General features: G+C 37.3%; 1 protein-coding gene across 1 annotated transcript; it reads left to right on the top strand.

Annotated features, from left to right (window-relative positions):
* Nucleotides 1-701: 701 nt before the first annotated feature.
* Nucleotides 702-15,622, top strand: LOC125854256 (tetratricopeptide repeat protein SKI3). The gene is made up of 20 exons (XM_049533749.1): nucleotides 702-845; nucleotides 935-1,354; nucleotides 1,437-1,520; nucleotides 1,636-1,686; nucleotides 3,467-3,559; nucleotides 3,916-4,056; nucleotides 4,187-4,267; nucleotides 4,455-4,702; nucleotides 4,776-4,947; nucleotides 7,937-8,052; nucleotides 8,142-8,199; nucleotides 8,514-8,579; nucleotides 8,709-8,921; nucleotides 9,070-9,121; nucleotides 10,016-10,389; nucleotides 10,473-10,567; nucleotides 12,253-12,495; nucleotides 12,686-13,329; nucleotides 13,596-13,799; nucleotides 15,330-15,622. Exons 1-20 carry the CDS (start codon nucleotides 843-845, stop codon nucleotides 15,509-15,511), a joined length of 3,540 nt encoding a protein of 1,179 aa, XP_049389706.1. The 5' UTR covers nucleotides 702-842; the 3' UTR covers nucleotides 15,512-15,622.
* Nucleotides 15,623-18,547: the final 2,925 nt, after the last annotated feature.

Below are 18,547 nucleotides of genomic sequence, written 5' to 3'. Positions count from 1 at the left end.
TTGTTAAGAGATTAGCTTTGTCTTAAAATCTAATTTATGCAATAGCACCATGGCAGAAACAACGATAAAACTTTATCTTAAAATCCAATTTCTCTAATATCTACATCTATGACAATAACATCTGTAAATTAACACAAAACAACATTAAGGGATTGAAGACTCAAGTTTTGAGAAGCAGGAAAATCAAAATACTATACAATGTGCGCAAAGTTAGAGAAACACGACGGTTACCTAAGGATTCAACACACGTCAGATCGATGATTGAATGAAGAAAATAAAGGAAGTAAGTTGGTAGGACAACGTCCATGCCGCTTCTATAAATTAACACAAAACGTCGGTAAGAGATTGAAGACTCACCTGAGACGATGAAGAAGTTTTGAGAATCAGGAAAAACCAAAACGCTATACAACATGTGCAAAGTTAGAAAAATACGATAGTTACCTTAAACATTCAACACGCGTCAGACCGATGATTGAATCACGAAAATAGCCCTTAAAAGCAAGCTGGCAAGACAACATTCAGCTTCCAAGCCGCTTCTATATATATAAAAAATATATATAAGGAATGCAATATTTTTTTACTAAATCTGACTAATTGATATAATTTGGTAGGTAAATATATGATTAAGATAAAATAAGAAGCTCACATTTGAGAAAAATTCAAAGAACAAAAAATGCTTAAAAGTATATTTAGAAAAACCACGCCCAAATGTATACAAGGGATCATTTTGAAAATAAAGAAAAGGAAGGAAAGAGGGAGAGAGAGAAATTTAGAAGCTGGATTGTATAATCGGCGGTTGCCTCGCCGGTGAAGTCATCAAGGATTTGGTTCAGGAGCTGAAAATGGTTCTTTCTTTCAACCCTTTTTCTCTCGTTTACGTAATAGTAGTAGTATTTTTTAATCATCATTAAGCTTTTTTTTTTTAAACTGTCAGAGTGTAGAAGACGATGCTGCTATAAGACGGTTAGAAGAAGCGATTGTCTCTCAGCCCGGCGACCCTTCTCTCCACTTTGATCTCGGAGTCTTATTATGGGACAGGGGAGGAGAATTGCCAGATATTCAGGAGAAAGCCGCACAACATTTTCTCATAGCAGCCAAGCTCAACCCACAAAACGCTGCTGCTTTCACATATTTGGGACATTACTATGCTCGAGTAGCTGTCGACTCTCAGAGGGCTATCAAGTGTTATCAGAGAGCCCTTGGCCTTAATCCAGATGATTCAATTGCTGGGGAAGCAATTTGTGATATACTGGACGCAACTGGAAAAGAGACCTTGGAGATAGCTGTATGCCGTGAAGCTTCACACAAGTCGCCCAGGGCCTTTTGGGCTTTATGCAGATTGGGTTACCTTCTGGTTATTTCTCACCCTAATTTTCTACTTCTTCATTTCCTCCTTTTTAGGGTTCCGTCCTGTCAAATACATTGCAAACTTACAGGTCAACCAAAACAAGTGGTCCGAAGCAGTGCAGAGTCTTCAGCAGGCCATCAGAGGCTATCCCACATGTGCTGATTTGTGGGAGGTTATTTCCTATTCTATCTCTCGTTTGTTCTTATTAATAATTGCTCTGACGCTGTCTAGTTTATTCCGTCACTAGTTCAGTCCTCAGTGACTTTTTCTATCTTGTACTTATCTAGGCCCTGGGTCTATCCTACCAGCAAATGGGCATGTTTACAGCCGCTGTTAAGGTAATTACCTATGCTCTAGTTCATAAAAGGCAGTTAGAGAAGTTAAAATCCACGAGAGGGGGAGATTAGGTAATCTATGGAAACATCCCATTGAAACATATGAAAGGAGAGTGAGCTACTTAATGGTAGATGGCATGCTTTAAAGGATAAGGGACATCAATAATTTTGTTACTTTTACACTTCCTCAATATTTTTTTATGTTTCAAAGCTTTGGTTTATTGATACATAAGATGTATATGTATTAAAAATAGTTGAACGGAGTAAGTTGTTTGAACGCTGCTTATTTTCTCTGTGTATCTTGATATTTTGCTGCCATTATATTCCTTTCAATCTTGCTTTCATAACACTTCTTTTGGGCTGAGGGTCTATTGGAAATATCCTATCTACCCCACAAGGGTAGAAGCAAGGTATGCGTACATCCTACCCTCCCCAGACCCCACTTGTGGGATTACATCGGGTATGTTGTTGTTATTGGAGTAAGATGTTTGAATAGTTAAGTGCATTGTGTCACAATGATAGTACATCCCTTTGATGCCGTGCCGCAATGATAGTGCATCCCTTTGATGCCATGTCTCAATGGTAGTACATCCATTTGATGCCTGCTACACCTTGATATAAGGGTGGGGGGTGGGGTGGAATAAGTGTAAGAAATCTGAAATGAGATGATAAAAGTCTACTTTTCAAATGCCTTTGGAGGTATAACATGGTAGGAATGAAGTCTGGAAGGAGTTGACGAATGCTATCCATGGTAAAGAGGAAGCATGGAGAAATATTGAAAGGGGATTATGAAAGAGCATTAGTAAGCAGTGGAAAGAGTTCAACCAGTTTAACAGATTTGAGGTGGGTAATGGAGCCAAATAAATTTCCTAACTTACTCAGTTACTTTCGGATTTCATGCAAATACTGGTTGACGGATTGATTTCAGGAGAAATTTAAATGATTGTAAGATAGAGCATTTATGTCAGTTACTGTAGCTGAAATCAGTTTCTGTTGATCATAATATAATGGACTCTCTGATTTGGTTAGCAATCAAAGATAACAAATTTTCAGTCAAGAGTTGCTACATACTGTTGATAAAGCAGTCAGGACAATTGGAAGCTTCTTGACCATGGAACATGATATGGAAAGCAATATTCTCAAAAAAAAAAACATGATATGGAAGGCAAAAGCTCCTGTTAAGGTATAGCTTGCTTTGGGTGGATAGCTTCTTGAGGGGCATGTTAAACTCAAAAGAATTTGCAGAAGAAAAGTTTTGTCCAATGCAACAAATGCTATCTGTGTCAAGAAGATCAGGAGTCAGTTGAGCACCTATTTCTTCACTGCAGATTTGCCAGACAATTCTAGGGTTTATTTCTTTTATTAGAGGTATTACTTGGGTGATGCCTCACAATGTAAAGGGGTTAATGGGAAGTTGGCAGCAGTTGGTGGTTCCTAAAGAGAGAAAGCAGATATGGAGGATTGTTCCATTCTGCATCTTTTGGACAATTTGGTTGGAGAGGAACAAGGCTTCTTTTGAAGGGTAAATAATTTTGATTTCTAGAACTAAAAATAGATGCTTATAAAATTTGTACTTCTGGTGTAAAAGTAACCCACTATTGAGTTTAAATCAGCATATGGATTTCTTAGATCTGTTAGGAAAGAGAATGTGATTGTCTGCCTGCTCCGTACTTTGTATTTCTTCTCCTTTCTGTACCATCTTGGTACTCTTTAACATAAACTTTTACCTTGTAAAAATAATGTCTGCTACATGTTGCTCAATCTTTTCTTCTCATTATAATAGTCCTATGGAAGAGCTATTGAATTGGAGGAATCACGAGTATTTGCACTGGTAGAAAGTGGAAATGTCTATTTGATGCTTGGTTCGTTTCGAAAGGTAAAATTTCTCCTTGCTTCTGGTCCATGCTTCACTTTGCAATTTTAACAAGCTTGATATATGTAGTTCGAAGTGTGGATTTGGACTGGTACTCCTGGACTTGGAGTGGTTTAGTAGACTTGTGTATGAATTCAAAATTATTAGGTTGTGTGCATTGTGTCTCTAGGTATTATTCTGCCAAATAAACTTATATAAGGATAGACAAAAAGTTCTTTTTACTTATACAAAAAGCTTCTCCCAGTAGAAAAAAAGAAGAAAATTTCTGGCTATGAGCTCATATGGGTGAAGATCATACCTATGAAAGATATTCAGATTCTTTTAACAATTCTTTCTTTACTCTTCAATCCTGAATGAAGGGAATAGAGCAGTTTCGACAAGCTTTACAAATCTCACCTCTGAATTTGTCCGCACATCATGGGCTTGCCTCTGCACTCCTTAGTTTGGCAAAGGAATCTATTGATTCTGGTGCCTTTAAATGGGGAGCTTCACTCTTAGAGGTTAGCTATACAGCATTTGAAATTTCACTTGCTTCTGTAGAATTATGGTGCAGAAGGACATACTTATTCTATTCCTTCGCCCTTCCTTCTTTTGGTTGAGACTTTTCTCAAGTGTTTTGCTTGATTTCAGGAAGCTTCAAAGGTGGCTCTAGCAAGTACTTCCATTGTTGGCAATATATCTTGTGCTTGGAAGCTTCTTGGTGATATTCAGGTAACTGCATCTGTTGAATTATGCTTTTTCTTTGCATTATGCCAGTTATTTTTGTGCAATTCCATTTCCCAACATCTCATGTCTTCCTACAGCTTTGTGTGGAGCATGTCAAGCCTCCCCCCATCCTATTACTTTACTACATTTATGTTTTAGTGTTGACTATGGTGCTGTTTCTATCCCTGGTTAGCTCACATACGCAAAATGTTTTCCATGGATGGATGAAGGATTGGGCTCAGGAGCTGACGAAAATTCATTCAGTAGTTCGATCCTGTCATGGAAGAGAATCTGCTGTTTAGCAGTCAGATCTGCTTGTCGCTCCTACCAGCGGGCATTGCATTTGTCCCCTTGGCAAGCTAATGTGTATACTGATGTTGCCATTGCATCTGAGCTTCTTTTCTCGTTAAAGGAGAACTGTAAAGATGACATGAACCCTTGGTATGTGTTCTATTTAATTGCTTAATATCTTACATTTGAACTAGCTCATTTATTACACTAGCTCATTTTTCAGGTTTGTGTCTGAAAAGATGTGCCTTGGAGGCTTATTGCTTGAAGGTTGCAATAGCGAGTTTTGGGTAGCCTTAGGGTGTTTATCTGATCATTCTGCATTAAAGCAACATGCTTTCATACGAGCACTGCAGTTGGATGTTTCTCTTGCTGTTGCGTGGGCATATCTTGGAAAGGTAACTTGCTGCATTAGTTTCCAAGACTATCTGTTTTCATTTATTTCTCGAAACTCTCAGAAATGGATAACTGAAGAAAACCTTTTAGTAGAGCACTTTGTATCATGGATCATGTAATTACAGTTCCATTTATTGAATATTTATGCTAGAATCCATAGATTCTGAACAATCCTTCTTCCTCAGGTCCTGAAGAACACTCATTGAGTTTGTTGGCTTCATGTAAGAAGATCCAAAAATATATTTACTTTGGTTCATGATAAGATTTTAGTCACAGGAGTCAAAAACCTGGAAATATCACTGTGTTTTTGCATGAACTGTTAGACCGAGTGTGCAATTAAGCACATGGACTTTTGTTCATCCAGGATTGAATGATTTACTTCTGATGTCTTTAGCCTTGCTCGTACTGTTTACCCATCAATGTAATATAAAGGTTGTTCATATTAGGCCTTATTATCATAGTTAAGAAATTTAGCTAGCCTATCCAATTGTAGGAACTATAAGGCCCTTTTTGGACATGATGTGAAATAAGATTGATTTGAAGTTGAAGTTTTGTTTGGACATTCAATTTGGATTTCTTAAGTTGTATTTTTTCTCATAAATGTGAAACCCCCGTGAGAACTCTCAAAAATTTCCCAAATTCTTATATAATCTTACCAAATCTTATCAAATGAGCAAACCATTATTCATAAATAAGATATGGAATATCCTAAGGCGATGCATTGATAAATCACATATCTCCAAATTCCTTTTATAAAAGATATTTGTGATTATAAACTTTCAAAGACACATATTTTATAAAGACCCACTAGTCAACAAAAGTAGTAACTAGATATTCTTGTATATAATTCTTTCACATGATATGAACAATCTCTTCATGCCGAGCATGAGTCTGTTTTGCAAAATTTAAATTGCTGAGTCTTTTTTACAAAAACTTATGGGTCAAGTTTTGCAGTTAGAAAAATTTAACATCACTATTTGGAATCCCAAATTCTGTTTTTTTTGGGAGAATTTGGAATTTGAAATCATGATCCCAAATTGCATGTCCAAACACCTACTAGAACAATTGTGATTCATGCCCCTGTCCCATGTAAACTGCCCTCCAAATAAAGGAGGGTCCACCAATTCTAAATCTTCAATGATCTCAGAAAACTCTCTCATATCCCTGGAGTTGCCCCTACCAGAATTAAATTCAGAAGCAAACTCGGTGATGTTGAAATCACCACCCACCACCCAAGCCCCTTCACTAAGCCCTCTGGATCCTGCTAACTCCCACCAAAGTTCCTCCCTTTCCATTCTGTCATATGAAGCATAAACTCCACTGTAAAACCAAGCAAAATCCCTATTATTGATGAAAGAGTTTTTTAACTGTCATAGAATAAACCCGTCAACAATAATCTCCCTGAACACCCTCTTATCCCACAGAAAAAGAATACCTCCACTTCTTCCATTGGTCACCAAGATGGCATAATCATCCCACCTGTTATCCAATAGATGTCTAGCTACATCCCCTATATTCCCTTCCATTTTTGTTTCTTGGAAACAATAGATATCCACTCTTCATTCTATTAATAATTATTTGATCATCCTCCTCTTTTCGAGATCATTCAAACCCCTCACCTTCTAAGAGATTATATTAGCTTTCATTGATATCCTGTTAAGTTAGAGTCCCTCCTAGCTTCTCCTTCCTTGAATTTTACCCCGAACTCCAAATTTTTTATTTCGTTGGCCCCCTTAGCTTTGATGGTGATTGAAATGGGACTAAGACAGGATGCCTCTGCCATCTCGTCTTTTGCTATCAAATTTCAGGAATAAGGACCAAAACCCCCCTTCAAAATCCTTAAAATCCACTCCTAATTGCTTGCTTTACTGCAAAACCTGACGCTGAAACTGAGTAGAAGCATCCGAATCAGCATCTTGGACTTGCACATCTAGAGATTGCCCAACATGACTTGTTCGCCAACTTCTTGCTAGGAAATTCGAACAAAAACTGTGAATCGTTAAGGTCGTAGACATATACTCCACAAGGAACACCTGAAAATAGAGAACTGTGGGGAAGTGGGACATTCTCAGCATTTCGGCAGCAATTGCAGAAATCCTGTTTGCAGTATCCATAGCCATACGTGCTAGTACTCAATTTAAGTTCTTCTACCCTAGCTTACTTAAAAGAGAGAACTTGAACTTCTTAATCTCTATCTTATTCAAAAAAAAAACAAAACGGAAGAGTGAACTTGAACTTCCTATATCTGGTAGATGGGTTTACTACAGCACGAGAAAGGTGCATGTTCACCTAGATGACAATAAGTGGGGCAATCCTAATTGCTGTCAATTTTCAAAAAAAGGAAGGACAGTTGTCTGGTGCTAGTTGGAGGTGACAGTTATCCCATGGAATTAGTTGAGATGCGAGAAAGCTGGCCCGGACACCACGGCTATAAAAAGAAGGTATACTATGTGGTGCTGTATATGCAAAAGAACGGGAGAAGATGTAAACCATTTACTAGTGCACTGCTAGAGTGCAAGGCAATTGTGCTGGACACTATTAACCAGTTTGGAGTATAGTGATTAATTTCAGGTACAGTGAAAGATCTGTTGCATAGCTGTCTTTCAGAAGAAGGTGCAGGGGATGCAGAGCATGAGATGTTGGTCCATTGACCCTTTTGTGGGGCTTTGGAGGGACAGCAACAAGAGAGCATCTGAGGAGTAGAAAATGAGTTTTTACGTGGATAGTACTTTTCAATTTTTTAAGCATCCACAATGTTCCTATTTGTATAGATGACTGTGTCATCTATAGAATCACGTCTTTCTTGTCATCTGCTTCCCTCATTTTTTTTTGTGTGCGCGCGCGTGCGTGTGTAGGGTCTCCTTATCCAATGTGCTGAACTATTAACCGTTTCAAGTCATGATCATACTGTATATTAAGGTCGGGTCTGTTATGTAAATTGATTGATGCATGTGTGATGATTAGATCTGTCTAAACGTTGGGTTCATATAGCTTTATAGGCAGGAGGGGGAAAGTCAATTGGCTCAGCTAGCATTTGATCGTGCAAGAAGTATTGATCCTTCACTTTCATTGCCATGGTCAGGCATGTCGGCTGATGCTGCTGCAAGGTAAATTCATTATGTTATATAGCAAAAATAAGGAATGATGCATTTGCACCTTTCGTGTGAAATATAAAGCTAAATACGCTTCTTAACAGGAATCTGAAACCAGACGAGGCATATGAGTGCTGTCTGCGGGCGGTTCAGATCTTTCCAGTAACTACATTTCTCTCTTTATGTGTTTTTTTCAGAAAATATATAAACTCTTTAAGTGTTTTTTTCAGAAAATATATCAACTTTCACCTTGTCTGGGAGTTTGTCAGATTTGCTTCTGCATCTAAAGTTTGTATAACAGGTCACATCCTGATGCTTGTTTTCACAAGCTTTAGAGTTCAGATACACACTTATATACATGTGATTCTCCCAACAAGTCAATCCAATTATTGCTTTATCAGAAAATTCATTACGTGGTTTCTTTTCAGTTGTTTTTGTCCTGTTTGGAGGTTCTTACAGTGCCTGTCTCTGATTAGCTTGCAGAATTCCAAACAGGTCTAGTTAAGCTTGCTCTGCAGTCTGGTTATCTGCGATCTCCAGAGGTACTTAGGCACTTGGTTTACAATGCATTATGTATGTAATTGTTGCTTGTCTATGTTTAGGCTCTGATTCATTGACGAGGGACTACTTCAGTTAGTATTGAGTGTAAGTTATTCTAATTGTTATACCAGGCATTTGGAGCCATCCAGCAGGCTTTGCAGCGCGCACCTCAGTATCCTGAATCTCACAATCTGAAAGGGCTAGTTTGTGAGGCACGGAGTGATTATGAAAGTGCTGTTGCTTCATATAGACTGGCACGCCTTGCTGCCAGAGTTTTTGCAGGAAAGCTTTCAAAATCATCTCTTGCAGATATATCAATTAATTTGACCAGGTCACTTTGTATGGTAATACACTTTTACCACATCTTCTCAGATTCAAGTTCTTTTGCTTCAGATCCAATGTGCAATGTTACTCGTTTTTTTTGCCATTGTCAACGGGTGCTTTGATCAACATTATTTTATGCAAGTTCTGAGATGCTTTGTATCCATACAGGCAGGAAATGCTGATGATGCTATTGAAGAATGTAAATATTTGGAAAGCAAAGGTATGATTCTTTATCATATTTGCGTTTTTGTTGTTCCTAGTGAGAAATTACTGCTAAAGAAAAATATCATGGTGAGGGATTAGGGCCTGCTACTTGTCTGTGAACAAAACAACAATTATGAATTGAGTACTATAAAAAAATTAGGGAAAATTGTATATAATAGCAAACTATTAATTCAAATTAAATGCTATAAACATAGTTCGATTTAATTGTCGCCTCTCTCGCTTTTATACAAACGCAAATGTATAAAATGCGTTTGTGTTTGTATAAAGCTAATTCCTCACCTCTCTCGCTTATACAAACAGAAATGTATAAATTGCGTTTCTGGTTGTATAAAGCGAGAGAAAATTGTATATACACATGCAAATACATATATCTTCATCCTAAACACTTATAATTATACAATACAAATATTCCCCTACCCAGTTCTCTTTTGCCTTTCTCTCGTTCTCGCTTTATACAAACACAGATTATACAATTGATCTTTTATATATGTATACCGAAACAGCAACAGATTAGTTGAAACTGCTTTCTTTTGTATATGTATAGCGAAATGTACATATTTATGTTTGCTATGGAGCGCAATTATGCAAACTATAGCTATAGCATACAAATATGATTTTTGTGTTTGCTATATGTGAAAGTTGCTCAAAAAATTATTATGAATTGAGACTTTATATGAGTGCTGAACTACTAGTTGGGCAAAAATGTTAGGCGTTGGGTATCTCTTAGTGTTCACTTTAGCTAGTTGCTGAAGTCGTGGAGTAGCATCTTGCTTAAAATGTATTTGATATTTTTGTCCTACTTGCATGATTTTGCTCTCATAATCGAAAATTCACTATGACAATGCTTATTGCTTGGTCATTTTAAACCTGTAATTTCCATTTTCGCTAGGTCTTCTGGATGTAGAAGGTTTGCAGCTTTATGCGCTTTCTTATTGGAAACTTGGAAAATATGACCTTGCTCTTTCGATGGCAAAGAGACTGGCCTCATCTGCTTTACCAACAGAGCACCCATTGGCTGCTGCCTCCGTCAGTTTCATCTGTAGATTAGTATATCATATTTCAGGGAAGGAATTAGCTATGAGATACATATTACAACTGCCAAAAAGAGCCTTCCAGAGTTCAAGAGTTAGGCTTGTAGTATCTGCTATTCATGCATTAGATGAAAGTCATCAGCTTGACTCAGTTGTTTCAAGTGTTCGTGAGTCTCTTTCATCTAGCAAAGAGATTGCTGCGCTGGATTTCATGGCCACACTGGGCTTACTAGTAAGTTTTCTATTTCAGTTGCGTCTTTTTACTTGATCTTGGGCCTCTAAGTGTAAATCCGGACTTCCTTATCGGGGATTTAGGTCAAACATGGATCTAAGGACTGCCTAGAAGTTCAGCAGGGGGTCAATTATCTAAGAAGAGCTCTTCATATTTCTCCAAACAGTCATTTGATAAGGTACATTTTCATGTTGTCCACTTTGGCATGAACTAGTGAATTGTGCTTGATCAGAGCACTTCAGATTAATGGGTGTAATTCATTTTAATCATGGTTTGCTTGAGATTGGAACAATAAAAAACTAAGCCTCCGTTCCAAATAAGTTGGGGCTGACTACATGAATCCTCACGGACCATGTCTTTTCATTTATTTGAATTATGATTTGCTTGAGATGAAGAGTTGGCCAATTTTGGATGCAATTTTTGTGGTTGTTCCAGATTGAAGTTGGAAAAATACGTGAGTTTCTGTTTTTATTTCAGAAAGCATTTTGTTTCCTTTGCTTCTTGAGAAATAAATGAATCTTATTGTGGTGGTTTGAGTTAGGCCTCATTTGTTTGCACTTAAAGAAAGTCTGAATCTGTATGATTCAGATCGTAGGCCATTAAGTGCATTCGTTTTCATTAAGATTTAAACAATTATTTGGTATGAATAAATCTTAATCATTAAGATCATGAACAGAGTCTTAATATCATTAGAGATATTTTTGTATGGATAGTTTTCATCACCACTCTATCTACAATCACCAGCGACCACCACTAACATGCTCTGCCATCACAACCACTACCATCATTGTTAACCAACATTACTGTAACCAACCACCAACCCCCAACCAGTGGCAACCACCACTACTGTCAGTCGCTACCACACCTATCAAGGTTAAAATCTCAGCAAGAGGCAAAAAAAAGCCAAGTAAACTTGTCCCGTTGTCTAAGGCCGTGGTGGAGAACCGTGGGAAATCTGCAGTTGATTGGTCGACGTGAGTGCTGGTATGACCACTATTATTATTATAAAAAGATAATAAATAAATTACCGAAGTCAGGATTCTTGGTCACAGTCTGTCAGTTCCTACTTGAACTCCTGTAAAGAATTCAATCTTCTACCTTAGCATCACTTAATTTACACATCAATGTCCATGCTTGCTTTTAACTTGGGGGGGTGGTTGCAGGGTTTGGCGTTTGCTAAGTTTTCTCGGCCTTAGAAAATCTTTGCATGGGTGTCCAGTTCTTCATGCTCAAGAACTCTTGCTGAATATCATTGGTCCGTCTTCTCTCATTTTGCACAATTGATTTGTTCCATGTTGATTTTCGTTTTCTTATATAATGGTAACTGTATAGTCCTCAGCACACAAAACTATTCTGGCATCTAGATTTACAAAATATCCTGTGAGTCCTAATGAACCTATTTACAATAATTCCAAAAACTCTAGTATTGACTCAGACTCTACCACAAAAAAATTATTTACTCCAGAAATGTAAAAACATAATACAATCAAGCTTAATTTTCTGCTTAGAGTTAAATTATCCCTCAAAACACCTTGCATTCCTTTCTCTCCAAACTGTCCACCATATTGTGGCTGGTATGACCTTGCACTATAGTTCCAACAACTCAGCAATTCATGGGTGTTTCCTGGCATTAACCACTTCTTCTTTCCCAGATTTTCATTCGTCTTTCATTAAGTGTCCATTTCAATTATGGTCTAATTTGTTTGAATTACGTGCTGTGTTGATCTTGACACTTGAAAGAGTTTAGCAAAAAATGCATTGTTGATTGCTATTCCATATATGGAACTTATTTCCATCTGTAAATTTGTGTTCTTAGTATGATGATAAAAGTTGATTGATCTTCTGTAATATTCTGGTGAATAGGACCCTTCTTGGCTATCTGTTAGTAGCCAGCAAAGAATGGAAAGATGCTCACATTTCAGCTCGATGCTTCAGAGTGGATCCTTCTGAACATCAGAAAAAGGAAGGTGTTAAATCCAGTGTTGAGGTTTTTGGTGCTGGAGCAGTTGCTTGCTGTATTGTGGGGAGCGGCGAGAAGACACTAGCAATGTCCATCTGTAGAGAAAATTCAACACTGGAGTGCAAAACAATCAAGATGCTGCAGAAGTAATGTTCTTTATCCACATGCTGTTGGGTTTATTTATGAAGTTTTATTTCTATTATACACTTTCTGCGGCTCATTTATTGATAAATAATCTGATACTTCTGGTGCGATGGGAGGAAGACACGTGAATTTTTTTCCATCAAATATATGCCAAAGCTGTTCTGTGCGTCTAATTTATGTTTATATTTATAGGTGTGTCCATCAGGAGCCTTGGGACCGTCATTCATATTACCTCCTTGTACTAAATTATCTTCAGAAGGCGCGGGAGAAGAAATTTCCTCGTAACCTGTGTGTTGTTCTTGAGAGGTTGATAAATGTGGCTCTTCGAAGTGAGCTTTATGCAAAAGATGAGATTTCTTCCCAGTACCAAAAGTTCCAGCTTCTGCTTTGTGCCGCAGAGGTTAGTTTGCATTGTGGGAATAATTTCAAGTGCATTATGCATGCAAAAAGTGCTCTAGAGATGCAGCTTCCAGATAACTACCTCTTCTTTGCACACTTGCTACTGTGTCGTGCCTATGCTGTCGAAGATAATTATTCAGGGCTTCATGAAGAGTACATAAGGTGCTTGGAGCTCAAAACTGATAATCATATTGGTTGGATTTGTCTTAAGTTTCTTGAAAGTCGATACAAGCTGCAGTCAGATTCCAGTTCACTAGCCTTGGCCTTTCAAGAGTGTGGCAAAGAAATAAAAACTTCGTGGAACATGTGGATTGCTATGTATAATTTGGTTCAAGGTCTAACTGCAGTTTGGAATGGGGAATTTATTGATGCAGAAGAGTCCCTTGCGCAAGCTTGCTTGTTGGCTGGTGGCGAGAGTTGCCTTTTTCTTAGCCATGGTAACATTTGCTGAACAATTGTAAAACTTACTTTAATTTGCTTAAACTCTTTCCTATTAACTGACTTTTTGGCAGCAGTGTATTTTCCCATTCAAAAGCTCTTCTATTTCTCTCTGCAGAACCCACCATAATAAGTGCCCAGGGGTTGCATTCCATCGTCTGCATTTTCCTCCATCTATATCCATCTTTCTTTCTTACCCTCTGTGTGTCTATTAAAGTCTGATGGTCTTTTTGGTCCGATTGGTAATGGGAATTTGATTATTCAGGTGTTATTTGCATGGAGATTGCCAGGCAGCAGTCCGATTCAGATTTTTTATCGCTTGCTATTAGAAGTCTGAAGAAAGCAAAAGACAGTTCTTCAACGCCGCTACCCTTTGTCTCACTGCTATTGGCACAAGCAGAAGCTAGCCTCGGCTCTGAATCAAAGTGGGAAAAGAACCTCAATGAGGAATGGTCATCTTGGCCACCAGGTTTGATATTTTGTCCTTTGATAATTCATATATATTTTATTTTGAGCAGTTAAGTTTCGACTGTGGTTGGCAACTTTGCTTGAGTCAATACCAAGTGCAATATCGAGTAGTGGGTCTTTCACAATCAGACTAACTGGACTACATACACACTAAGGTACTTGATTGTGGAAGGTTGCCGTGTAGCTGACCCTCTTAGTCCTTTAATGCTTTTATGTTTTAAATAAGATTTGAGTACTACTGGGGTTGAAAATTCTGACTGAAATTTCCACTTTCTTGTATAGTATTCGGCCAAGTTCCAATATATGCATCGGCATTTGAATTCCATTCCAGTTCCCTGTGTTTCTAGACATAATTAATTGCCTAATGTGATATGAAGGGGTGAGAGGGGGGGGGGGGGATATTTATACATGGAATATTTGGGAGCCACACAAAGAAACAACTAATGGAGTAAAACAGAAAAAGAAAAGAGAAGCCTATCCCCACAATTTGTGGCAAAATGATCAGTGTTGTCAAAGGGCACTTAAGCTCTGAAGCGATGCACAAAGCGAGTTGGACACTTCACATCACTGAGACAGCGGTTAAGTGAAAGCACTACGGCTTTTCATTTTGGTGATCCTGTCACCAACAGCCCTTTTCACAGGGCAAGGTTAAAATGAGGTGTCTGGGTTTTGTTTTAAAGAAGAGACGACTAAGAGCCTGTTTAGATTGTCTTAAAAGTTGGTCAAACCTACTTTTAAGTCATTTTTAGCTTTTAGGAGTGTTTGGCAAAATTAAAAATGAACTTAAAATAAGTTTAAAATGACTCAAAAAAAAGTTAAAAGTAGGTACTCTTCTACTTTTCATTTTTTAACTTAAGAGTTACTGAAGTTTGACTTCTTTAAAAGCTACTTTTTTCAAGTTAAGCCAAACGGGCTCTAAATATTAAATATTACTTACCACGGCCTCTGTTTTAGGTGAGGTTCTATAGTTCGATGGTTACTTGTATTTTCATCTCCCCCCTCCCAGTAGCTATGAAAGATTTCTAAATATATTTCCTTCCTTCCATTTAGGGCACCCTAAAGGAAAAAGATATTAATAGTTAGCAAGATATTATGGGTCAATATATTAGTATAAGAAAATGAATGGCCTTTGAAATAAAAAGGCTAAAATAGCATATTGCATTTGAGTCGGAGATTTAAATTTAAGATGGTCTTTTAACTTGATTGACATGGTTTCCTCTTCAGTTATTTCACGTACTTGCAGTTTTTTTTCAATTGCTCCACCCATATAATTGCACATGTCAACATCTTGAGCGAGCTCCCAGTAGAACTTGGTGCTCTTCATCTTGACCAGACTGAGACTGACAGGGACTGCCTATATTATGTACCTTGTTCTTACTAGCAAAAAGACAGAAAGCTATTATTGTATTGTTACACTCTTGCTGGTTTGTTTCCCCTGCTGCTCAGAAATAACAAATACTATCCAAATTTATTCATGAGTGTCCGAATGGCTTATGCAGCTCATGCTTTGGCTTCATCATGTTTCTTGCAGAGATTAGGCCTGCTGAACTGTTTTTCCAGATGCATTTGCTTGCTAGACGGCTGACAGAAGGTTCCGGAGCTATATCCAATCTAGAGCCATCTACAAGTCCTCTAAGATGGTTACTTCAAGCTATCCATATCAATCCATCTTGTTTGAGATATTGGAGAGCTTTGCTGAAATTTATGGAGTAATTTGCAAGCTCTGTGAACTCGTACAACAACTCAAATTCCGTCTTTTCTGCTACTGACTGGGCATTTCATTTTTCTGCTTTCCTTTCCAGAATCCGGCAAATATTATGGTTATATCTGCCTTATGCATAGTTTAATTTAGGATTCCATCTTTTTATTTGGTCATTTTAATTCTCCTTCCTTCTTTGCACTTCTCGATTCCGTCCTCCTAACGTGTATTTATCATATGTATAGTTATGCCATAGGTATCTCATAAGGCGCTCTGGCAGCCGTCTAACAACAACTGTACCAGACAAACTTTACTTCAAAAGAGCAGCCGTTGACAGATGTTACTGGCGGGTGCAGAGGTCCAGCAAGCGTTATCGGCATTGGGGAAGAATCGGTTGGAAAAATGTTAAAATTTGGAACTAATAGGGACTCAATTTCTTCCTTTTGATTGTACAAAGGGAGGGGAAAACGTTATAATTTTTTATCGTAGTTTGTTCATTTACGTACCAAACTCAGGAGCTCTTGTTGAGATCCTCGGCGTAAGCACGTCTAATTACCAAGTCACTTGTTTGAATCGAGTTCAGTCTGATCTCAGTTGTTCTTCCAATGTTTTTACTAGAGTGGCTGACCACCTTATAAAACTAGTAGAAAAATAGTAGCTAGTGCTTAATGTCATGCAATAATTGGGTTTTGTCATAAGATTTAGTTGGATTTACTGAAGTTACCTCAAAAGATCTAGAATGCCAAGTAAAGGAGCAATGCTTACATATAAGACATATTAATAACCATTTTAGTGTACTAGAGAAGCCATAGTGTCATAGATAATTATTAAGAACCAAGTATCTGAACGTTTGTGATAATTGAAAATTCATACAACGGACCACACACTAACTACATTTGTGATATTAAAAATTCATATAGAACGAACCACACACTAACTACATTTGTTATATTGAAAATTCATATAGAACGAACCACACTAACTTTGTAGTTGAGGCTAATAATATTTACAACTAGTTGTCTTGCCCTCCGGACTCACCTGTGACACAGCAATCAGTAGAGGTGTCTCAGAAACAACAACCCATTACAAATATCAAGAATAGAAGTTTTTTTAAACATATAAACTCACATACATGTAGAAGTGCTATAATCTCATGTCCATTTGACGCTAAGACCCAATTTTTGAGTTGGGAAAACTAGACACGTGTGCTGTGTATATCTCTTGTTAATATATAAATCTGAAATAAAATGCTGACATAAAACCACTAATAATAATAATAAGAAGAAGAAAGACGAGAGTATTGAATCCCTAACATCTGGACGTGCGACAAATATGCCTTGAATGTATAACAAAAGTTGATTGCAACTTTACAAAAGAAAATTTACACGACTCTTCTCCTTACTCCAACTCCCTCGCAATTATTGCCTATTTATTAAGCATACCAGAAGCACAATGGAGTTTAAAGAAAGAGATGTAATAAGTTGTTGACATTAGTTTTTTGTAATTAATTAAATGTAATATGTAACTGGTTTTTCTTCGGAAAATCACCTCATATACACATTTAAGAGTAAATATTACGGGTTTTAAACCTACTTTTAAATTTTTTTTGCTTATAACAGATTATTTGCGGGCTATGACATATCAGTTAAATTTAATTTAATTTTAAAATTAAATTATATTTATTTAATAAATTATTAATCTATTTATAGTTTTTTTATTATTAATTAATAATAGATCATTAATTTTATTTTACTTCCTTTTTTAAAAAAACTAAAATTTTCAGTTACCCAATTTTAGGGATTTCCTTTCCTTGTTTACCGTTACCATCCCCGATCATTGATCACACCACCATCCCACACGTTTCTTCACTCCCACACGACTCAACCCACAACCCACTATCAAACTTTCTCCATTCTTTCTCATCTAGTCCAACATCAAAATTGATTACCCAGTCTGCTGGGGCAAGTCTAATGTTAAATGACATTATATGTTGTAAGGAATTTCCTTTCAAATTCATGATGGATTTCTTATTTCTCATGTTCTCTTACAGATTAAAGAAAGTCTTGAACTAGTATCTCAACAAGTCTATTCCAGTGAAAAGGCTCCTCTTTCATCAGATCCTCGGACTACAACAGACTGGGATCCCATGCCAAGGCAAGACCATGAGGCCTCCCACGATTTGTGGTCAAGACTACGAGTCGTGGTGGAGGTCGTGGTTCCTAGGCAGTGGCTAGGCCTCAATGCCATGTCTCACACATGCCTAAGGGACCTTCACGAGCCCTTTCACTAACTGTGGTCAAGACCATTGGTCGTGAAACTGGTCGTGGTCCTTGGGCAGTATTTGGCCAAGCTTGGGGCAGCCTTGGCCTTTGGCTTAGGCTTGCCCCTTTTGGCTTGGCTCTTTACCTTGCAACCCTCAACCAACCTTAGAAGGTCTTTTAAACTACGGGGTCTTGTACGTACTTTAACGCTTAACCACTAAACCCCTTAACTCTTGACATTAACCCTCACGTTTAGGCTCTAGTTTAACCTATCATTTTTCGAGTCGTTACAGAGAGGGAGAGACTAGCGATAGTGGCGAGCGAGAAACCTAGGGAGAGAGGCGAATGGCAACAGTTTGCTATGGATTGCAATTAAATCAAACAGTGGTTATAACATTTAATTTGAATTAATAGTTTGCTATTATATACAATTTTCCCATTAAAATTTACATGTATGAATCTGAATATATATATATATTTTAGTTGTTAAAATATTTATTAAACTTTGAGCATTAAAATTGTTTTACATTTTAAATATCACCGATGTATAAATTTGTTTTTTTTTTTAAAAATAAAAATAAAAATTACATAGTAAATATAATATTCAATAAAAATATCGTTGAGTTGTTATAATATGTGTCCTTGTATTTTGATGCTTGATCAATATTGTATTTTTATTTACAAAAAGAACGGGTGAAGAAGTATAAAAATCAGGTCTAAACTCTAGAAGTCTTTGAAAGAAAGTGATGAAGATGACAACACTATAGAAATATTACTGATATGACATGT

The sequence above is a fragment of the Solanum stenotomum genome, chromosome 2 (assembly GCF_019186545.1).
Source record: "Solanum stenotomum isolate F172 chromosome 2, ASM1918654v1, whole genome shotgun sequence".
NCBI lineage: Eukaryota > Viridiplantae > Streptophyta > Magnoliopsida > Solanales > Solanaceae > Solanum > Solanum stenotomum.
Note: the sequence above shows the minus strand (reverse complement) of the source record. Positions and strands in the feature narration are given on the sequence as shown.